The sequence below is a fragment of the Trichomycterus rosablanca genome, chromosome 21 (genome assembly GCF_030014385.1).
Source record: "Trichomycterus rosablanca isolate fTriRos1 chromosome 21, fTriRos1.hap1, whole genome shotgun sequence".
Lineage (NCBI taxonomy): Eukaryota > Metazoa > Chordata > Actinopteri > Siluriformes > Trichomycteridae > Trichomycterus > Trichomycterus rosablanca.
The window spans coordinates 19,586,709-19,610,200 of record NC_086008.1 but is presented as its reverse complement, the minus strand read 5'-3'; the positions used below and the strand labels follow the sequence as shown (position 1 = coordinate 19,610,200).

Genomic DNA, 23,492 nt, shown 5'->3' with positions numbered 1-23,492 from the left:
CAGCTGAAGCAGACGAAGGCTGGTTATTCATTCCTAATGGTTTAATCATGTTGTAACCCAGCTTTAGGTTCTACACGATCATGTCTGGATGTGGACGCTCGGTTACCAAGGTTGGTAGAAAAGAGTTGAGGTATAAAGAGGTATAACAGGAGGTATAACAGGTTGAAGATTCATGTTTCCATGTGACCTTTTGTTTACAGACGCTGTATGTTTGTCCAGCGCTGCTCGGGAGGGAAAGATCCGAGGAGGAACAAAATCGTGTGACCACTTTCACTATAACTAAGCTCATCATGGGTGACACAAACACCACACATCACACTATTATATATATACACACTTGTGGTTAATAAGTAAAAGGAGCGTATTTCCAGCAAAAGGTTGCTGGTTCAAGCCCTACCACTTCCAGGGCCCACTGTTGGGCCCTTGAGCAAGGCCCTTAACCCTTAAATGTTGCTTTGTATACTATTATTAGTATATACTGTGTATACTAATATTATACTACTGTATATTAATAGTACATTAATAATAATAGTATATGGGCGGCACGGTGGCTAAGATGGTAGCACTGTAGTCTCACAGCAAGAAGGTCCTGGGTTCGATCCCATTTGCATGTTCTCCCCGTGTTTGCGTGTGTTTTCTCCGGGAGCTCCGGTTTCCTCCCACAGTCCAAAAACACGCAGCCAGGCTAACTGGAGACACTGAATTGTCCTATAGGTACCGAGCCGCTAGGATGCATAAACCAGCGCATTGTAGTGCAGGTCCCAAGCCCGGATAAATAGGGAGGGTTGTGTCAGGAAGGGCATAGAAGCAGTTTGTAGTTCTACAATTACTGACTGTAGTCCATCTGTTTCTCTGCATGCTTTGTTAGCCCCCTTTCATGCTGTTCTTCAATGGTCAGGACCCCCACATACCTTATTTAGGTGGTGGATCATTCTCAGCACTGCAGTGACACTGACATGGTGGTGGTGTGTTAGTGTGTGTTGTGCTGGTATGAGTGGCTGCTGACATTTTTAAACACCTCACTGTCACTGCTGGACTGAGAATAGTCCACCAACCAAAAATATCCAGCCCACAGCGCCCCGTGGGCAGCGTCCTGTGACCACTGATGAAGGTCTAGAAGATGACCGACTCAAACAGCAGCAATAGATGAGCGATCGTCTCTGACTTTACATCTACAAGGTGGACCGACTAGGTAGGAGTGGACAGTGAGTGGACAGTGAGTGGACATGGTATTTAAAAACACCATGTCAGTGTCACTGCAGTGCTGAGAATGATCCACCACCTAAATAATACCTGCTCTGTGGTGGTCCTGTGGGGGTCCTGATCATTGAAGAACAGGCTGGAAGGAGGTTAAAAACTATGTAGAGAAACAGATGGACTACAGTTAGTAATTGTAGAACTACAAAGTGCTTCTATATGGTAAGTGGAGCTGATATATTATCAATTCTGTTTAATATTCCATGTTGTTTTAGGTTATAGCATTTCTACTTGTATTTAGTTTGTTCCTATAAACTAATGAAACAGTGGAATGTCCTGCGCTGCTGTCATATGGTATAATGGTCCTACTGGGATTTTCCCATCAGGAAGCAAACAGCAAAACATGAAGCCTGCTACTTGTAAAAGAAAAAGTAAAAGCGATCTTATAGCACCCTCCCCCTGCCCATATTCTTTAAATCTGATCATTTCACTTGGTCTTTCACATCACCCTCTTGACTCCAGGATGAAGGCTTCGACGTTCTTCCTGCTGTTTTCGCTCCTGTTTGGACTGACTGCAAAGCTACGTGCAGGTAACCTGCTCACTTTCCATGCAAGATTCATTGATAATGCGATTGCTCTGACTGTCGAGCATTAAAACGTGGTTATTCATTAACTCGTTTCAGTGCAGAGTCGAAAAACGAATGTTTGCTCTTGCAGGACCTGTAGGGGAGCTGGGAGAGCGCTGTCTGTGCCAAAAGACGCAACAGGAACTCAGACAACATGCAGTCATGACTAAGGCTAACATCTTTCACCCAAGTCCATCGTGTTCCAAGACTGAGATTGTGTGAGTGCTTCAACTGTAGTTGTACTATGTTACAGTGTAAAGGTTTTTCCAGGCTTGTCATTGATCACACGAGCAGGGTTTCCTGTGGGTAGCACTGTCGCCTCACAGCAAGAAGGTCCTGGGTTCGATCCTCAGGCGGGGCAGTCTGGGTCCTGTGTGTAGTTTGCATGTTCTCCCCATGTCTGTGTGGGTTTCCTCCGGGAGCAAAAACATGCAGTCAGGTTATTTGGAGACACTGAATTGCCCTATAAGTGAATGTGTGTGTGTGTGTGTGTGTGTGTGTGTGTTTGTGCCCTGTGATGGACTGGCGTCCCGTCCAGGGTGTTACTGTGTGCTTTGCGCCCATTGAAAAGCTGGGATAGGCTCCAGCAGCCGGATATGAAAATTAATGAATGGGTGTTTGTAGCCTTGTTCTACCTTAGTGATTATGAGCATAATGCCCATATAAATAGGGCTAGTTTGACTGCACTCACTTGACTGAGTCACAAGTATTTTAACTGCAGTATTTTAGTATACAAAACTCTCTACTTTCTACATAGTTTTAACAAAGAGTCATTTGAAAATGACTTAAGGCTCAAAGATCATCTGTAAAAAACAGCAGCCGCTCAGGTGGCACAGAAGTAAAACACACTAGCACACCAGAGCTGGGATTTCGAGAGCTGGGATTTCGAATACATCGTATCGAATCTCAGCTCTGTCATCCGGCTGTTGTTCATCCAGGGAAAGGAAATAGGGAGCTCATAACTGATGCAATTACGACCTCTGCTAGCTGATTGATGGCGTCTGCACAGAGTCGAGGGATAACATGATCGGGGTGTGTCCCTCCGTGCACAAGGCCGATCCGCATATGAACACGCCTCGCGAAGGTGAAGAGATGTGTTGCATGTGTCGGAGGGGGCGTGTGTCAGTTCGCTCTGCTCAATCGGGCCGGGGGTCAGCACCAGTAAAGAGGAAGCATGACGCAATTGGGTAAAAATCGGCAAATACAACATTCATGGAACAGGTTGAACAGGTAGGGAACATTCTCCCTACCAAGGTCCATTGAAAAAAAAAAAAAAACTGTCACTTTATGCTCTATCCAGATGTTTAGATCACCTGCAACACAGGTGACAGTGTGCTACCCCACCAGTGCTGACATCCCACGCTTAAGTTTATTGAACTCTTTAGTCCGAATAATAATAATCAGACTGAATTAAACACCTTGATTCATTCAATGATTAAGACGGGTGTCCCAATATTTTTGGCCATAAAGTGTGACAAAAGTACCTGCTAACTCTGGGCTAATGTATAGCTGTTTGCTACCTTCACTGCTATATGAGTCTGACTTGTATCTCAGTGGTTTAGCTACTGTACTAGTGTGTCAGATTGCCACAATTGGACCCTTAAACAAGCCCTTAACTCTCAATCGTTTGGATTGTGTATGATCCCTCTGGATTAAAGCGTCTGCTAAATGCTAAAACTGTAAATGCTAAAACTGTAAATGCTTGATTTATTGAATTATTTCAGGTAACAGACTGTCTGCGTTTTGCTCCTTTTGCAGTGTAACTTTGAAGAAAGGGTGGAAGGTCTGCTTGGATCCTTATGCAAAACAAGGCCAGATGATCTTAAGGTGGTCCACCTAATTAAAAACATTATACAATATACTATTGAGCTCGGTAATTAGAAAGACCGTCCACTATATACTATATATATATATATTATGATTATGTGTATATTTTATGTTTACAGTGGACAGAAACTAAAACCAAACTTCAAGCCACAGAAACAGGGGGGGAAGTCCAAGCAGCAAAACGGTAAGAAGAACCATAACAAGAAGAAGAGGGAGAAAAACTGACCAGTCCGAGCTGCTGGACCATCAGATACACATGATTTAAAAAATGCACCTGATCATAAATTAGCTACTTTTAATCATTGTTTTACATGTAACTGATTTCTTAATCATTTGTGATAATTGATTAATGATTAATAATTATGCTCTCACTGTACGATCTCGCATGATGATTTTTTGCTTTAATATAATTTGCTGGAGACAAAGTGAGGGAGGAGAGATTGACCTGAGATTTGTCTGAGCATGTGCAGAAGAGGGATGAGAGTTATGTCAAGGGAAGGGTGCTGAGGAGATTTAGGGATGCACTGAGGGGGCCATAAAGGTGGTTAGAATGACAGAAGAGGGTGTTGATGTAAAAGCCTCTATTATGATAGTTTCCATTACAATAGCTGGCAGTATTTGAAATTACAGTAAACTAGAGTTGATCATTGTTGGATGATGCTACTATTAATAAAATGTGTGTTCTGACTAGCATTAACATGATTCCACAACCTATAAAATGTTTACACTGAGTTTTTTTTGCTTAAAACTGTATACATAAATGCTTTATAATCATAAATTTTTTTAAAAGTTGAATCTTGGTTGAATTTTATTCTTGAGATGTTTAGAAAACTACAATAACAGCAATCTACAATGGTTAAAAATCTTCTAGATTCTATAAATCCAGATAAATTCATAATGCTATGGATGAGGCTGCTCAGGTGGCGCAGCGGTAAAACACACGCTGGAACCAGAGCTGGGATCTAAAATACATAGTATCGAATCTCAGCTCTGCCTGCCAGCCGGGCTGAGCAACCACATAAACAACGATATGGGCGGGACTAAGCCGGATAGGGTCTCTCTCATGACTAATGCAACTACGACCTCTGCTGGCTGATCGATGGCACCTGCACAGAGATGGGAAAACAGTGCTCTCAGGGTGTGTCTCTCCCTACACAGTACTGAGCTGCACTGCACTCGTCAAAGTGTAGGTGATAAGATGCATACGGCTGCTGCCCACGTGTCGGAGGGGGCGTGGGTTAGCTTCGTTCTCCTCAGTCAGATCGGGGATCGGCATTAGTGGAGAGGAAGCATGACACAATTGGGCAATTGGATGGGCTAAAAGGGAGAAAAAGGGGAGAAAATACATAAACAAAAATATATATAAGAAAATAATGTTATGGACGGTGGATGGAGAAATTCCTAAATTCTTTATAATTCTCCTCAGTTTTTTTTCCCAATCTTATCATATCCATTTACCAGATTGTTACCAGATTTCACCTCTACAGCTGCAGACCTTCAAGATCCCATCTAATGCTCTGTGTTTGTAACTGGTTCCAAACTTGCTGAAACAACAAATAATAAAATCAGTAATAAAACTAATTTTGGGTTTTTTAATGCTGGAAACAAAATAACTATCAGCCGAGGGTTTGTGCTTTCAAATGTGACTTACTGCAAATCAAATAAGTTTCTACAACAATCATATCAAAAAGAATACATAGTATTTATAATACTTTATAATTTAAAATATAGATATTGCTTGTTTTTTTATTTATTTATTCTATAATCCCAAGCAAAATAAGGTGTGATTTTGCAAATAAAGGGCAGAGATGAATGGGAAACAAAATAAAATGATAAGGGACATTATATTTCATGCGTTTACTGCATTTTAATTTAATTCAACAATAACGTGGCGAGCTTTTACAATCGCATTCAACACAAACCCAAACAATGTGATGCAACACTGAAAATAGTGACTCTGACTAGAATTACAAATATTTCTAAGAAATGATGAAGCACCCATGAGAAAAAGTCATTTTAGGGAACTGAAAGTGGCTTCCAGCCAAAACAAACGAGAAGGGAAATCCCTTTCTTAAGAGAGGAATAGCAGGTGATAAGAACTACTTCTTACAAACTTTAGTAACAGCAGTAATCATTTATAATCAGTGCAAGGCAGAGCAAGCTCATTTATTCACTCCCACCAGGGGCTTTACAGGGTAGCAAATCAGATTTAAGCATCATTACTGTCTTACTGTAAATTAAGAGTAGTTAAGTTTGCTCAGGTGGCACAGTGGTAAAACACACTAGCCCACAAGTTTGGTAATTGGATATGACAAGATTGGGAGGACACATGGCTAAATATACAATGCAAGTGTTCACTTAAAGACAAAAATAATGCGGTTTAAAATAATAATAATTATATATATATATATATATATATATATATATATATATATATATATATATATATATATATATATATATATTAGGGCTGTCGAAGTTAACGCGATAATAACGCATTAACGCAATCTCAATTTAACGCGATTAAAAACAATAGTGCCGTTAACGCAAATTCTAGTTCATGTTGAGACTTGACTGGTAGAACCAACGTTTTAATGTCGGACTTGCCACCGTTGTTCATTTGCGGTTTGTTAAAATAATATAACTGAGCGTCGTAGGGATGCACTTGCATAATAAAGAAATAAATACACGGTATATTCACAAGTTATCGGGAGCAAAACACTTTATTAACTTAATCTGTTACGGCACTGAATACCGGAGTCAAGCACGCTAGTCCATGAACTATGGAAGCCCCAAAAGGGTCAAAACACACTCACTTCGTGTAGAAACGTCCACTTTTCACATTTCACTTAAAAAACCTTGTTTTCTATAACATTTACACAGATTTTATTTAATGCGATTAATCGCGATTAACTATATGAAATTCTGAGATTAATCGCGATTAAAAATTTTAATCGTTTGACAGCCCTAATATATATATATATATATACACAAACACATTATTAATGGACTAAAATAACAAAATAACAAAATCTGTATTATAATAACTATTATTTTGCATTTACTACATGTTACTTTTAATACTATTCAATCAGCATATATTTAAGTGAAAAGTTGAATACAGTATATACACACACACACACACACACACACACACACACACACACACACACACACACACACATATATATATATATATACATATATCCAAAGCGACTTACATTACAGTATACAGTCTGAGCAATTGAGGGTTAAGGGCCTTGCTCAGGGCTTAACAGCAGCAACCTGGCAGTGGTGGGATTTGAACCAGCAACCCCAGTCCAGTACCTTAACCACTAGGCTACAGCTTGCCCACAAAATGGGTTGTAGGGAATTCAAGTGAATGTGTAACATTTACATTTTCGGCATTTTAGCAGACACTTTTATCCAAAGTGACTTACAGTGTACAGTCTAAGCAATTGAAAGTTCGGGGCCTTGCTCAAGGGCCCAAGAGTGGCAACCTGGCAGTGGTGGGGTTTGAGCCAGCAAACTTCTACTTACTAGTCTAGTACCTTAACCAGTAGGCTACAACTGCAACATACATAATAATAACTATTATTTAAATCAGCAGATATTTAAATGAAAATGTGTCATGATTTACACAAATGTCCATATTTTTCAGTATTTGATGTTTTACTTTTAGCTATAATGACAGCAGCACTCAGACTGGCATGACTTGAACGTTGTTGTTTAACTGCTGATGCCCTGATGTGCCACGCCATCTAGTGCATGACTTATAGTATATGCATGGCAATATTCCAAAGAGCTTCCTGTGACTAAGGAAAGGAAGGGCATGACAGGGTCAGGTGACTGTGGAGAAAAGTCAGTAACATTCAGCACTCCTTGATCTTTAAGTAGTTGGTGTTTTGCAAGCTTTAATTTACATGTTAGGTCAATATCCTGCTGCAACAGATCCAAACCAGAGGGTTCAGCACGTCTCGGAAGAATACATGAGAAGCCTTGATTTATTGTCACAATTACTGCTTTGTTTCACCAGGGTATTACAATAAACAGCCAAGCAAAACCCAGTTGCACCAGCATTACACAACCTGAGGGGCTTAACATATGTTTTGTACATGGTATGCCTTCAAAAGTCCCCAAAAGTTACAGCAGTTTATTAAATTATAATAATTTTCCATATTTTTCCATACAACCTTCAAGCAAAGCTGTTATACTGGGTTACACAACCTGTAATGGAATCAGAATTTTATTTACTGAATTAAATGTCTCCACAAAACCTGAAGAACCTGCTTGTTTATTATTAATAGATGTGGCAGCTGTTGTTGGAAAGGAAATACCCATCATGCAGTGTGATTGGAAAATAACCAGAGGCAAACTGGTAAGAAATCACCTGTCTCTAAATTCTTTATTGAGTTTCCAATCTCAACATTAGGATAAGACAGAAGAGAACATTTATATACACTGATCAGCCATAACATTAAAACCACCTTCTTGTTTCTACAGACACTGTCCATTTTATCAGCTCCACTTACCATATAGAAGCACTTTGTTGTTCTACAATTACTGACTGTAGTCCATCTGTTTCTCTGCATGCTTTTTTAGCCCCCTTTCATGCTGTTCTTCAATGGTCAGGACCCCCACAGGACCACTACAGAGCAGGTATTATTTAGGTGGTGGATGATTCTCAGCACTGCAGTGACACTGACATGGTGGTGGTGTGTTAGTGTGTGTTGTGCTGGTATGAGTGGATCAGACACAGCAGCGCTGCTGGAGTTTAGCTGGTGGAGAAAAGTCCACCAACCAAAAATATCCACCCAACAGCGCCCCGTGGGCAGAGTCCTGTGACCACTGATGAAGGTCTCGAAGACGACCGACTCAAACAGCAGCAATAGATGAGCGATCGTCTCTGACTTTACATCTACAAGGTGGACCAACTAGGTAGGAGTGTCTAATAGAGTGGACAGTGAGTGGACACGGTGTTTACAAACTCCAGCAGCGCTGCTGTGTCTGATCCACTCATACCAGCACAACACACACTAACACACCACCACCATGTCAGTGTCACTGTAGTGCTGAGAATGATCCATCACCTAAAAAATACCTGCTCTGTGGTGGTCCTGTGGTGGTCCTGACCATTAAAGAACAGAGTGAAAGCAGGCTAACAAAGCATGCAGAGAAACAGATGGACTACAGTCAGTAATTGTAGAACTACAAAGTGCTTCTATAAGGTAAGTGGAGCTGATAACATGGACAGGATATACAGTGTATCACAAAAGTGAGTACACCCCTCACATTTCTGCAAATATTTCATTATATCTTTTCATGGGACAACACTATAGAACTAAAACTTGGATATAACTTAGAGTAGTCAGTGTACAACTTGTATAGCAGTGTAGATTTACTGTCTTCTGAAAATAACTCAACACACAGCCATTAATGTCTAAATAGCTGGCAACATAAGTGAGTACACCCCACAGTGAACATGTCCAAATTGTGCCCAAAGTGTCAATATTTTGTGTGACCACCATTATTATCCAGCACTGCCTTAACCCTCCTGGGCATGGAATTCACCAGAGCTGAACAGGTTGCTACTGGAATCCTCTTCCACTCCTCCATGATGACATCACGGAGCTGGTGGATGTTAGACACCTTGAACTCCTCCACCTTCCACTTGAGGATGCGCCACAGGTGCTCAATTGGGTTTAGTCCATCACCTTTACCTTCAGCTTCCTCAGCAAGGCAGTTGTCATCTTGGAGGTTGTGTTTGGGGTCGTTATCCTGTTGGAAAACTGCCATGAGGCCCAGTTTTCGAAGGGAGGGGATCATGCTCTGTTTCAGAATGTCACAGTACATGTTGGAATTCATGTTTCCCTCAATGAACTGCAGCTCCCCAGTGCCAGCAACACTCATGCAGCCCAAGACCATGATGCTACCACCACCATGCTTGACTGTAGGCAAGATACAGTTGTCTTGGTACTTCTCACCAGGGCGCCGCCACACATGCTGGACACCATCTGAGCCAAACAAGCTTATCTTGGTCTCGTCAGACCACAGGGCGTTCCAGTAATCCATGTTCTTGGACTGCTTGTCTTCAGCAAACTGTTTGCGGGCTTTCTTGTGCGTCAGCTTCCTTCTGGGATGACGACCATGCAGACCGAGTTGATGCAGTGTGCGGCGTATGGTCTGAGCACTGACAGGCTGACCTCCCACGTCTTCAACCTCTGCAGCAATGCTGGCAGCACTCATGTGTCTATTTTTTAAAGCCAACCTCTGGATATGACGCCGAACACGTGGACTCAACTTCTTTGGTCGACCCTGGCGAAGCCTGTTCCGAGTGGAACCTGTCCTGGAAAACGGCTGTATGACCTTGGCCACCATGCTGTAGCTCAGTTTCAGGGTGTTAGCAATCTTCTTATAGCCCAGGCCATCTTTGTGGAGAGCAACAATTCTATTTCTCACATCCTCAGAGAGTTCTTTGCCATGAGGTGCCATGTTGAATATCCAGTGGCCAGTATGAGAGAATTGTACCCAAAACACCAAATTTAACAGCCCTGCTCCCCATTTACACCTGGGACCTTGACACATGACACCAGGGAGGGACAACGACACATTTGGGCACAATTTGGACATGTTCACTGTGGGGTGTACTCACTTATGTTGCCAGCTATTTAGACATTAATGGCTGTGTGTTGAGTTATTTTCAGAAGACAGTAAATCTACACTGCTATACAAGCTGTACACTGACTACTCTAAATTATATCCAAGTTTCATGTCTATAGTGTTGTCCCATGAAAAGATATAATGAAATATTTGCAGAAATGTGAGGGGTGTACTCACTTTTGTGATACACTGTATATATATAGTGTGTGTGTATATATATATATATATATATATATATATATATATATGATCAAACTATTGGCCTCACAGTGTCTCACTTGGGCAACACAACAACTGATCTGGATTTCATGTTGTTTTCACTGCTGGCTGCTAAAACAAACCAAATACACACCACTAGTCCACAAAATAGACAAAAATTTCACATGTATACCCTCCATATCAGGGGTTTTTCAATTTTCTGTCAGCTGGGCTCCAACAGACGACAACAGTGACCGAGAGCTCATCTCATGGGTCACACACATGCATTAAAGCAAGATTATCGATGGCTTTAATTCTGATCATTTACATTTACATTTTCAGCATTTAGCAGACGCTTTTAACCAAAGCGACTTACACAATGAGCAGAACACAATGAGCAATTGAGGGTTAAGGGCCTTGCTCAAGGACCCAACAGTGGCAACTTGGTGGTGGCGGGGCTTGAACCGGCAACCTTCTGTTTACTAGTCCAGTACCTTAACCACTGAGCTATCACTGGCCCATCAGTTAATATCAGTTAATAAAACATAACAGATTTATTTATAGTCCAGACCGGGACTTTCCCTCTTACAGCTGTATAACTGCGGTTCTTTATTTTGTGTTTTGCAAAAGCACAAGTTCCTTTTTCATTTCTTGGAAACGCTTTCTCTGACCGTTATCAGAGACAGAACCTGGGGTGTCCAGCGTCTGGGCACAGAGAAGCTGATTTATTGTGAAACACTAATATTAATGACAAACTTTTGAATTATTATTTTCTAATCAGCACCTTAACGTTTATGTGATTAGCAAGTGTAAAACTGGGCACAGCAGAAAGCAGTTACTGAAAATAAATAAATATAATAAATAATTCATTCATTCATTAATCCATATTAATGTTATTTTTTTAACATTAAAAAATACAAATGCATTAAATACATCATCTTATTACGTCCTAAATGACATATAATTAACACAATATAATCACTAATATAATATAATACAGAATGTCTGGAATCAGGTCAGATTTCACTTCTCTATTAAAATTAAAAGTAATAAAATGTCTGTGGATCATTTTTATAAAATTAATAATAATATCCCACAAACACAAATCAGTGCAGTTCTCTTTTACCAGGAAGCAGTTTGTGGTTTTACCCACAACCTCTTTCTTACTCCACAGAATCGAGTCTGGTGAGGTAAAACCCAGCACCAGAAGTTCATGATTCATGTGCAACTTTCACTCCTGGGTTTGGATGCAGTGTAAATATCTGATGATGATGTTTCAATAATGTGGTATAATGACCCCCATACCCCAAAAACACACCAGTGGGTGAATTGGCTTGTCTAAAAAGCCCCCAGGTCTAAATAAGTAAGTGTGTAATAACCTGTGATGAATTGTTGCCCTGTCTAGGGTGTGTTACTGCCTGGTGCAGTTTTGCAACCCTTATTAGGGCAAATCATCTATTACATTATTATTATTATATTATATTATCATTATAGTCAATAAACTGATTACTGTGGTAAAGTTTGTAGAATAAGGGTCCTGTCACTGCACATGCACTTGTAAGTGAATGCATCTTTGAACAGGAACCCACTTTCAGTTCCTCATATTGTTCAGTTAGAACAGAAGACCAGAGCATCACTTCCAACCCCAAAAACGAAACTGATCCTCACTTTAACTCCTAAATTTGAGCTGGTCAGTGTGAATCTGCTGCTCTGTCAGTCAGCATTTTCTAGGATGACATTTTGACTGTGTTGCCTCATGAGACACAACCGGATTCCAGTGAAGGATGAAGAGGTTGTGGTCAAACCGCTTCTTCCCGTTTAAACAGAACTGCACGTTTTCGAAAGTGGCCACAGCAGACACGTCCTGGTCACCCTTCACATCAACAGAGAAGTAAAACCTGACACAAGTTCAGAAATTCTGTATTATACAGCTGATTCAGTAAAGTGTGAGTTAAATGTCGTGTAAGATGTAATGGACTGATAAAAGTGATTAAAAATGCTTTACAAATTAGAAGGATCTAATTATTATCATTTAAAAAAAAATTTCACTAACAGCTGAGTAAAAATGATAATAATAATAATAATGGTATTAATAATAATAATAATAATAATAATAATAATAATAATAACGAGGGTATTAATAATAATAACAAAAATAATGAAAATAATAATAATAATAATAATAACATGGGTATTAATAATAATAATAATAATAATAATAATAATAATAATAATAATGATAATAATAACAAGGGTAATAATAATAATAATAATAATAATAATAATAACGAGGGTATTAATAAAAATAATAATAATAATAAAATAATAATAATAATAATAATAATAATAAAATAATAATAATAATGAAAATAATAATAATAATAATAATAATGAAAATAATAATAATAATAATAATAATAATAATAATAATAATGAAAATAATAATAATAATAATAACGATGGTAATAATAATGAAAATAATAATAATAATAATAATGAAAATAATAATAATAATAATAATAATAATAATAATAATAATCATCATCATCATCATCATAATAATAATAATAATAATAATAATCATCATCATCATAATAATAATAATAATAATAATAGTAATTATACTACGCCTAGGTGGCGCAGTGGGATATTCCACTAGCACACCAGCACAGAGATTCTAAACTCCTCGGGTCGAAACTCAGCGTTGCCACCGGTCGGCTGGGCACCATCCAGCGTGCATAATTGGCAGTGCCCGGAAGGAGGGAATGATTGTAATATGTGGGCTGGGTCTTCAAACACTGTGTAAGGACCCTGACTGGCAGATAGAGAGGAACCTGTGCAGAATGCATAGTGAAAAAGGGTCTGCTAAGGGCTGCACATGGGTCGGAGGAGCGGTGATCAGCTATATAACCACCTCGACTGCAGAATATCGGGGGTCCTTCAGCAGCGGAAGACAAATGGACTATTATTATTATTATTAGACTGTGTCTTTAAGATATTATAATTGTAATAATATTGATTCATTCATTGCCTGTTTCACCATCGCTTCATCCTATTCAGGGTCGCGGCGGGTGAAAGGCAGGAAACACGCCAGTCTATAACAAACACCACACACTCCATTGCAGCACACACACACACACACTCACAGTTTCTAGTAGCTCCAATAACCTGACTGCATGTCTGTGGACTGAGAAAACCGGAGCACCCAGAGGAAACCCACACACCTTTGTCCTGGTCAGGGTTGTGGCAGGTTCGGGTTCCACCGGTAAACACTGGGCATGGTGCAGGATCAAGCTGTCTTTTAGAATTAATTGTAATGGCCCAAAGTTTTGGGACTTGACTTCTTTCTAATGCAGCCCTGCTGTGCAAACTGGACCAGCGTGATGACCCAGTGAACAATACTGTTTATTAACAAAAGAAAACAGTGTGGCTTTTCTCAACACTAAGTCTATTATTGATTGTTATTATTATTGTAAAAAGTATTTGAACACCTACAGAAGTTACATATTCAATTTACTTCGGTTTCATTTCGTTTCTACCAGGATTTATTTTATGCAGCATGGATCAGTTTTGATTTCCTTTACTCTGCTTTAAAGTTGCATCAGCATTTGTAATAAAGTGCCAGACTCAACCACCCAGTCCTAAAGAATACACCTCTTTTCTGAGAAATTCCAAGAAACACATCAGCTGGAAGTGAAAGTGTTGAAACTGAAAGTAGCAGAAGTGTGAGAGGCAGGGGAAGCCCTGAGCTGAGCGTATAAAAGAGGATCGAGCTGCTCATTGATTCACCAAATCATCCATCAAGACTCAGACTTGAGATCTGATCACCTGCTGAAGCTCACACAAACAGAACAAGAAAGATGAAATCTGCTGCTGCTTTCGCTGTGGTCATGTGTGTACTTATTGTGCACGTACAAGGTACGAGTCTTATTTTATATCAGTGTTATTAATGCAAAACATTCCAATAATTCATAATAATAATAAGCCTAATTATAATAATAATAATGTTCTGTTTGCTGCTGTTTGCAGGACAGGCCAGAACCAGTACTCAGAGATGTCTGTGCCAGGGTTCAGGGTTGAACCACATTCGACTGCAAAACGTCGACAAGATTGAAGTTTATCCAGCAAGTGCGTCCTGTAAAAAAGTGGAAATCATGTAAGTACTGTCAGACAGAATTAAAAATGCCTAAAAAAAGTGGTAAAAACACATGCTGGAACCAGAGCTGGGGGCGTGGGTTAGCTTTGTTCTCCTCAATCAGAGCGGGGATCAGCATTGGTGGAGAGGAAGCATGACGCAATCGGGCAATTGGACACGCTAAAAAGGGAAAATAAGGGGAGAAAATGCATAAATAAAAAATATATATTTTTTAAATGCCTGTTTTATTTAGAAATCTAACTTATTTTTATTTTATTTATTTTAGTGTCACTCTGAAGAACAGCACCGGGCAGAAATGTTTAAACCCTGAAACTAAAATGGCTCAGAACCTCATCAAGAGAAGCATTGAGAAGAGGTGAGAATCTTTATATATATATATATAAATATATCACTTATATTTCACCAGTAAACAAATAGTGTAACGTATTACAGTATTAAAGAGGTTTTATTTCTGTTTGTTTCATTTTTAGGAGTGCACAGTGAACTACAGAAGATGAATTTGATCCATTTCTACACTGAGACGTCGTCCTTTACTATCGAAAATCATTTCTACTGTTCTAATGTAAAAGCATTAAAATTATAGTACATCTGCTGTTTAACCTGCTGTTATTTATACTGTACAAGTTTCATGGACATGTGTTTGTTTTATACATGATTTATGTACATATTGTGTATATTGTTCTGTTTTATATTTCTAACTTTTAATAAACCGAGCACAGAAAGCTTAAAAATGATGCAAATCTGTTTTTATGACTAAAATACCAAACATACACCTAATTATACCAAATTCACCACATATAACAACATCTGCTGGGTCAAACATATATAAGTTACACCTAATTACACCAAATATATGATTATTGCAAACATAAAAAGGTTGTAAACACTTAACTATATGTTGTTTGCACATTTAAGTGCTTATATCACATGCATTTCAAAAAGTAAAAAATAAGAAATACTGTAATATACTGTCAAACTATGTGGTCACATGATTATGAACATGTTGGCCAAATTCAAAACCATGCGCAGTGATATAAAATCACCCCCCCAACCCCGTGGCTTTAACAGTCATCATTTTACTGAATAATAATGAATAATAAATCGAGCACAGAAAGCTTAAAATTGATGCAAATCTGTTTTTATGTGTAAAATACCAAACATACTCCTATAATAATATAATATTTACACTTTCAATAAATTTAACAACATCTGCTGGGTCAAACATATATAAGTTACACCTAATTACACCAAATATATGATTATTGCTGACATAAAAAGGTTGTAAACACTTAACTATATGTTGTTTACACATTTAAGTGCTTATACCACATGCATTTCAAGTGTACTTACTAATATAAGTAAAAAATAAGAAATTAAAAGGATATTCAGTCATTATACACTATACTGTCAAACTATGTGGTCACATGATCATGAACATGTTGGACAAATTCAAAACCACAGTGATATAGTGATATAGTGCACAGTGATATAAAATCACACACCCCAACCCCCTGTGGCTATAACAGTCTTTATTTTACTGAAAAAGCTGTGACTAAAAACATGTGACTATGGGAATGCTCGACTGGTCGACTATGGGAATGCTTGACTACCCTGGTCCTGGAGGACGTTTTGTTTCAATATGTACTTGTATAGAGCTGAAGTGATAATAAAGCCTCCTGAATCCTAAATCTTAAAAGATCATTTGTGGGTTAAAAGGGTTAATGTTAGTCCATGGTTCTGTGTTCTTGATGCCACTTGTAAAGCCAGCAGAAGTGTTTGTTTATCTCCTAAATTAAATTTTCTCTTGGATCTAATGAATACTTTTTTCATTAAATTGTTGTTTTATATCTCTACATTTTAATAAACCTAGCACAGAAAGCTTAAAATTGATGTAAATATGTTTTATGACTAAAATACCAAAAATACTCTTTTGCATTTTTAACAAATATAACAACATCTGCTGGGTCATACATATATAAGTTACACCTAATTACACAAAATAAATGATTATTGCAAACATAAAAAGGTTGTAAACACTTAACTTTATGTTGTTTAAACATTTAAGTGCTCATAACACATGCATTTTAAGTGTACTTACTAATATAAGAAAATATTTACAAGTAAAAAATAAGAAGTGAAAAGGATATTCAGTCATTATACACTAGAAGATGACCGACTCAAACAGCAGCAATAGATGAGCAATCGTCTCTGACTTTACATCTACAAGGTGGACCAACTAGGTAGGAGTGTCTTAAAGAGTGGACAGTGAGTGGACACCGTGTTTACAAACTCCACTCAGACCAGCACAACACACACTAACACACCACCACCATGTCAGTGTCACTGCAGTGCTGAGAATGATCCACCACCTAAATAATACCTGCTCTGTAGCGGTCCTGTGGGGGTCCTGACCATTGAAGATCAGGATGAAAGGGGGCTAACAAAGCATGCAGAGAAACAGATGGACTACAGTCAGTAATTGTAGAACTACAAAGTGCTTCTATATGGTAAGTGGAGCTGATAAAATGGACAGTGAGTGTAGAAACAAGGAGGTGGTTTTAATGTTATGGCTGCTCGGTGTAAGTGTAAGGATAATAATGGGGTGATAATGGATAATGGATGTTGAGTTGGTGAGATGGATTACCGCAGGTTCTCTATTGAGAGGAATTCGAAAGCAAAAACTACTTGTCGTCTTTAAAAAAAATGGAGAATAGAAAGTGGAAAGTGAAAGTAACTGTGACAGAAGAGTCAGAGAGAAGGGAAAACCCGGGCTGTGTGTATAAAAGCTCTCAGAGCTGCTCAGTTATTCACAACGTCTTCAACTCTGAGCTTCTTCATCAGTGAACGGGATCCTTAAAAGCACCGACGAGAAGAACATGATGAACATGAAGAACATGAAGCCTGCTGTAGTGTTGGTTCTGACTGCATGTATATTTATTATCCACGTACAAGGTAGGACTTTCTTATTCTGATTATACAGTAAATTCAGCTTTTTAATGATGTAATTCTGATAAATTCTGATAAACTAAATTTTATGATCACTTGTGTTTGCAGGACAGGCCAAAACCAGCGTGCAGAGGTGTTTGTGCCAAGGTGGCATGTCGAACCGGGTGCTGCTGAAGCGCATCGACAAGGTGGAAATTTATCCCGCCAGTCCATCCTGTAACAAGGTGGAGATCATGTAAGTGCAAAATCCATAATTATAAATAAATATATAAATAATATAATGAATAATTATTTATATAATTAATACAATTAATGTATTATATAATTAATTTATTTTTATATAATTAATTAATGTAATAAATTAATTATAAATTTGATTTATTTAATTAATTTATTTATTTTTATATATTTAATTAATATTATAAATTAATTATAAATTTGATTTAATTAAATAATTATTTTCATATAATTAATTAATATTATAAATTAATTATACATTTAATTAGTTTATTTATTTTTATATAATTAATTAATATTATAAATTAATTATACATTTAATTTAATTCATTTCTTTCTTTCTTTAGTGTCACCATGAAAAACGACGCAAGAAAGAAATGCTTGAACCCTGAATCTAAATCTGCTCAGAACATCATCAAGAAAAGCATAGAAAAGAGGTAATTATTAATAAAACTAATTCTTCTAATTATTTTATTTTTAAGATTTTATTTATTAAAATGAGACTTAATTTTTAATTCTTGCTTTTTTCTTTTTATCTTGTAGGAATGCACAGTAAAGCACCCACTGTTCAGAAGAAAAATATGAATTTCATCACTTTCTACATTGTGTTCTACTGAAAATACTTTATAAAAATGTTGTAAATAATGTAAATCAACATTTCTGCTGTTTAGTATGTTAAAAATGTGACATATCTGCTGGTTTTTTTATTAATTTATAAGCATTTACTGTATATTGCTGTAAACAGATGCTGTAAATGGACAGACGCGTGTTTTTATATGTAATTTATTGAATGTTGTATTGCTGTATTGTTGTATTGCTGTATGTATGTTTGCTTGTATGAAATGAAATAAACTGAGCCAAGCGCTGAAAGCTTAAAAAACATAAAAAGCAAGTCCAGTGTCTTATTATATCTAAAATACAAAATGCATTTAAAATGAACACTTACTGATATACACCGACCAGGCATAACATCATGAGCACTGACAGGTGAAGTGAATAACACTGAATATCTCTTCAGCATGGGACCTGTTAGTAGGTGGGATATATTAGTCAGTTAGTGTTAGAAGCAGGAAAAATGATCAAGCGTGAGGATTTGAGTGAGTTTCACAAGGGTCAGATTGTGATGGCTAGACGACTGGGTCAGAGCATCTCCAAAACTGCAGCTCTTGTGGGGTGTGTCCCGGTCTGCAGTGGTCAGTATCTATGAAAAGTGGTCCAAGAAAGAAACAGTGGTAAACCAGCGGTAAACAGGGTCATGGGTGGCCAAGGCTCATTGATGCACGTGGGAAGAGAAGGCTGGCCCGTGTGGTCCGATCCAAAGTTAACGCTGGTTCTGATAGAAAGGTGTCAGAATACACAGTGCATCAGTTTGTTGCGTATGGGGCAGCAAAAGGGGGACCAACACAATATTAGTAAAGTGGTCATAATGTTATGCCTGTTCGGTGTATATAGTCGGACTGTATTACATGACAATGGTTTTCTGAAATCATCCCCAGCCCATGTATCTAACTGCCTGGTATGCTGCAGTTTTTATTACAGCATAATAAATTTAAAAGATTAATTTACTTTTATGTTGTATGTGTTGGAAATATGTTGATTATATTTATAAAAAATTATATTTATTATTTTTTAACACTTAAGAGATAATAATAATAATAATAATAATAATAATAATAATAATAATAATGATAATACAAATAATAATAATATAGTAATATTAATAATAATAATGATAATAAAAATAATAATACAGTAATATTAATAATAATTATTATAATGATAACAATAATAATAATAATAAATAATAATAATAATAATAATATAGTAATAATAATAATAATGATAATAATAATAATAATAATAATAATAATAATAAAAATGAAATAATAATAACAATATAGTAATATTAATAATAATGATGATAATATTAATAATAATGATAATGATAATATAATAATAATAATAATAATAATAATAAAAATGAAAATAATAATAACAATATAGTAATATTAATAATAATGATGATAATAATAATAATAATAATAATAATAATAATATGGTAATATTAATAATAAAAATTATAAAAAAAGGAAAAGAGGTGTAGCAACCCTAATTAAAAGAGAAATGACAAAGAAGGTATGATGTATTACAACAGTAAGGGTATCCAAAGTAAAAACTGTGCCAAGTCTGGTGTGTGGACTTTATCCACTATATACAGGAGCAGCTGAAAAAAAAAGAATTATATGTGTGTGTAATTACATTCAGTGGATTCAGATTTATTGAGGTCAATAAGATATTGTTTTATTTCTAATTTCAGCATATCCAAGATGGTTTGGAAGCTGGGGTCAAAACGCAGGGTCAGCCATTGGGTCAACCTTCTGGATGTTAACCCACAGCCGGAACAGCCTAGCCATTGGGAGATGCACTTGTCAGTGCGCTCTCAATGCCGGTCCCAATCCCAGACAAAAACAGGAGACAAGTCTGTCCCAAGTCTGGTATGCAGACCAGATCCCCTAAATCAGTCAGTAATCCACATGCCTTAGCATTAAAACATCTGTCCAACCTCCTTATTAAAGCACCTTTGCTTATAAGACTATGCAATTACAAGAATTACAAGAGCAAGAGTCACAGTGGGCAGAATAGAAAGTAAAAGCTGGTGAAGGGAAAATCCTGATCTGTGTGTATAAAAGTGGACAGAATCACTCATTCCTTCATTCATCATAACTTCATCCTCTCAGCTCTCCCAGTAACATCCAACAGAAACATGAAGAGCGCTGTAGTATTTGGTGTCATTGTTTGTGTAGGCCTACTTATCGTGCACGTGCAAGGTAGGATCCTTGCTTTCACTTGATATGAACTGTAAAATCGTTTGTATCATTTAATAATGAAGTAAATATATACCTATGTGCTTTTTATTTGCAGGTCAGGCCAGGACCAGTGTGAGCAGATGTTTGTGTCGGGGTTTTGGGTTAAACCACGTACGACTACAACTTATCGACAAGGTGGAAATTTATCCTGCCAGTCCATCTTGTGACAAAGTGGAAGTCATGTAAGTTTAATAGCTGTTCCAGAATCATGTTTATATGTATATTATTATTATTCGGTATTATTAGAAAATCTAACGTCTGATTTATTCGTTTTGTCTCAGAGTTGTCATGAAGAACGGTAAAGTGAAAAAATGTTTAAACCCAGAATCCAAATCTGCCAAGAATTACATTAAGAAAGCCCTTCAGAAGAGGTAAGATGAACACGTCTCAGTTTAATAGTTTAATAGTTTAATAGAATTCATTAGAACAGTGTAAAATAGATCTGAATACCTGACAGAAACATGTTTTATGTTTATAGGACTAAGCTGATGGAAAACACCACTGACTAGATGGACGCAAGTTTCTGATCCTGATGACAGTATTTATTCCTCAGGCTGTTAATCACTGTAAACTACTGATCATTGTTTTATTTATAAGATAATATATATTCTGTATATTGTGCCACTTTTATATCAACATTTTACAAGATGTATCGATCCTGTATTATTGGATGTGTTTGAGTTTAATAAATGTGTTTTATGTAATATTTGAGAGATGTGATCTATATTAAACAGCAAAAACCACAGTAATAATAATAATAAAATAATAATATTAATAAAAATAATCTAATTTCCATCATCATATTAACTGAATTAATAATACAGTATTAATATAATAATAATAAAATAATAATATTAATATAATAATAATAATAATAATAATAAATACTATAATCACCATCAGCATATTAACTGAATTAATAATAATATTACTATAATAATAATAATAATAATAATAGTAATAATAATAAAACAAACTATAATCACCATTATCATATTAACTGAATTAATAATCATATTAATATAATAATAATAATAGTAATAAAATCACAACATTAATATTAATAAAAAATATATAATCATCATAGTAACTATATTAATAATACAAATATGTTTTATAAATAATAATTTTTAGAATCAAAAATCAAAAATCACACAAGCTGTAATATTAATTATATTTTAATTATATTTTAATGCTATTAATTCAACCAGATCAGTGTAACACTGTGGCAATCTTCATTAAACAAAGTTATAAATAGAAACTATTAAATCTCTTTGGTTGCTGTCGAGACAAACAACTTACTGGTATTTACTGGCTGTACTGACTGGTAAAGAAACCCTACCAAGTGTGGGGGGGGTCTGAGGTAAACATACACAACATGTGCGAGCAATCAATGCCAAGAACACACCAAGAGCACGTCTTACTAAAGAGAAAACAAATAAACCAGGTGTAAAAATAAATCAAATTAAATTAAAGGAAGGCCTAAAAAACCCTAATACACATCCATGCCTGTAAGATGGTAAGATCTTTATAGAGAAACATTATGAGTTAAAAATAGCATCACTGTAAAAATAAAATACAGGTTTTTATACAAATGCAGCATGTCTCAAGTTGTTGACTAACAACTGTGAAGCTTAGTGGAGTGAGCATTAAAACAGCATACAACAAAATTCAGCAAAAATTTACAGAGATGTTAATTACAAAATAATGATGGCCAAAATTATGGTAAAAAAGTGCTAATGCTAATAAATAAATAAATAAATGAAAGAATTAATTAAGGTTGAGTCGGATTCCTAACCGTAACCCAACCGAGAAACCACGGCATGACTTAAAGAGGACAAGAGATCCTAGAAAGAACCACTTTCATCATCAGATCTTTACAATTCATCCACACCCAGGAGTGAAAGTTACACAGTCTGAACCCTTGATGTGTGTTGCTCAACATGAATCATGAACTTCTGGTGCTGGGTTCAAACCTCCTGGGGTAAAACTGAAATCAGTTTACCTCATCAGTCATGACACAGTTCTGTGGAGTAAGAAAGAGGTTGTGGGTAAAACCACAAACGGCTTCCTATTAAAAGAGAACTGCACTGATTTGTGTTATATTATTGTGGTATATTATTATTAATTTAATGAAAATGATCCACAGACATTTTTATTACTTTTAATTTTAATAGAGAAGTGAAATCTGACCTGATTCCAGACATTCTGTATTATATTACTGATTATAAAGACATAATAAATAAATTAGTTATTTATATTAATTTATTTTCAATAACTGTTTTTTCATGTTTTTTTTAACAAATAATAATTCAAAAGTTTGTCATTAATATCAGTGTTTCACAATAAATCAGCTTCTCTGTGCCCAGACGCTGGACACCCCAGGTTCTGTCTCTGATAACGGTCAGAGAAAGCGTTTCCAAGAAATGAAAAAGGAACTTGTGCTTTTGCAAAACACAAAATAAAGAACCGCAGTTATACAGCTGTAAGAGGGAAAGTCCCGGTCTGGACTATAAATAAATCTGTTATGTTTTATTAACTAATCAGATTTAAAGCCATCGATAATCTACATATAATTATTGCAACATAAAGATGTTAAAATTGCATTTAACTGAAATTGTCCTATAGGAGTAAGACAGCACATTATAAGCTTTCTGAGGATGGGACCTCATGAGGTATTTAGAGGTTTTGGTTTGATAAGAGATAGAAATTGGTCTCAAAAGTTTGACAACCCCTGTCCGTTGAAGCCTAGCTGATAGAAAATGTAAATATCACTGT

The 23,492-nt window shown here is 36.4% G+C and overlaps 4 protein-coding genes across 5 annotated transcripts in view; all 4 read left to right on the top strand.

Annotated features, from left to right (window-relative positions):
• LOC134335120 (C-X-C motif chemokine 9-like) overlaps nucleotides 1-4,445 on the top strand; it is an 11,021-nt gene extending 6,576 nt beyond the window's left edge. The window contains exons 2-5 of one of the 2 annotated variants that reach the window (XM_063017540.1): nucleotides 1,720-1,787; nucleotides 1,915-2,041; nucleotides 3,582-3,650; nucleotides 3,770-4,445. In XM_063017540.1, coding sequence (XP_062873610.1) covers nucleotides 1,721-1,787; nucleotides 1,915-2,041; nucleotides 3,582-3,650; nucleotides 3,770-3,875 — 369 coding nt within the window. In that variant the 5' untranslated portion in view covers nucleotide 1,720 and the 3' untranslated portion in view covers nucleotides 3,876-4,445. Of the gene's footprint in view, nucleotides 1-1,432; nucleotides 1,788-1,914; nucleotides 2,042-3,581; nucleotides 3,651-3,769 lie in introns of those variants that run through there. The other variant, XM_063017538.1, reaches the window with a different exon arrangement.
• Nucleotides 4,446-14,312: 9,867 nt separating this feature from the next.
• Nucleotides 14,313-15,398, top strand: LOC134335436 (C-X-C motif chemokine 11-6-like). The gene is made up of 4 exons (XM_063017960.1): nucleotides 14,313-14,426; nucleotides 14,538-14,664; nucleotides 14,930-15,019; nucleotides 15,135-15,398. Exons 1-4 carry the CDS (start codon nucleotides 14,369-14,371, stop codon nucleotides 15,145-15,147), a joined length of 288 nt encoding a protein of 95 aa, XP_062874030.1. The 5' UTR covers nucleotides 14,313-14,368; the 3' UTR covers nucleotides 15,148-15,398.
• Nucleotides 15,399-17,558: 2,160 nt separating this feature from the next.
• On the top strand, nucleotides 17,559-18,486 carry LOC134335302 (C-X-C motif chemokine 11-6-like). The gene is made up of 4 exons (XM_063017825.1): nucleotides 17,559-17,616; nucleotides 17,719-17,845; nucleotides 18,195-18,284; nucleotides 18,391-18,486. The coding sequence occupies exons 1-4, from the start codon at nucleotides 17,559-17,561 to the stop codon at nucleotides 18,401-18,403; spliced, it is 288 nt and encodes a 95-aa protein (XP_062873895.1). The 3' UTR covers nucleotides 18,404-18,486.
• A 2,125-nt stretch (nucleotides 18,487-20,611) lies between these two features.
• LOC134335300 (C-X-C motif chemokine 11-6-like) lies at nucleotides 20,612-21,229 on the top strand. Its single transcript, XM_063017824.1, has 4 exons — nucleotides 20,612-20,675; nucleotides 20,770-20,896; nucleotides 20,996-21,085; nucleotides 21,193-21,229. The coding sequence occupies exons 1-4, from the start codon at nucleotides 20,612-20,614 to the stop codon at nucleotides 21,221-21,223; spliced, it is 312 nt and encodes a 103-aa protein (XP_062873894.1). The 3' UTR covers nucleotides 21,224-21,229.
• Nucleotides 21,230-23,492: the final 2,263 nt, after the last annotated feature.

Coding starts and splice junctions, on each gene's coding strand:
- LOC134335436 (XM_063017960.1), top strand. CDS start 14,369: ATGAAATCTGCTGCTGCTTTCGCTGTGGTCATGTGTGTACTTATTGTG. Junction 14,427..14,537: donor ACTTATTGTGCACGTACAAG/GTACGAGTCTTA, acceptor TGCTGTTTGCAG/GACAGGCCAGAACCAGTACT. Junction 14,665..14,929: donor TGTAAAAAAGTGGAAATCAT/GTAAGTACTGTC, acceptor TATTTATTTTAG/TGTCACTCTGAAGAACAGCA.
- LOC134335302 (XM_063017825.1), top strand. CDS start 17,559: ATGAAGCCTGCTGTAGTGTTGGTTCTGACTGCATGTATATTTATTATC. Junction 17,617..17,718: donor ATTTATTATCCACGTACAAG/GTAGGACTTTCT, acceptor TTGTGTTTGCAG/GACAGGCCAAAACCAGCGTG. Junction 17,846..18,194: donor TGTAACAAGGTGGAGATCAT/GTAAGTGCAAAA, acceptor TTCTTTCTTTAG/TGTCACCATGAAAAACGACG.
- LOC134335300 (XM_063017824.1), top strand. CDS start 20,612: ATGAAGAGCGCTGTAGTATTTGGTGTCATTGTTTGTGTAGGCCTACTT. Junction 20,676..20,769: donor ACTTATCGTGCACGTGCAAG/GTAGGATCCTTG, acceptor TTTTATTTGCAG/GTCAGGCCAGGACCAGTGTG. Junction 20,897..20,995: donor TGTGACAAAGTGGAAGTCAT/GTAAGTTTAATA, acceptor GTTTTGTCTCAG/AGTTGTCATGAAGAACGGTA.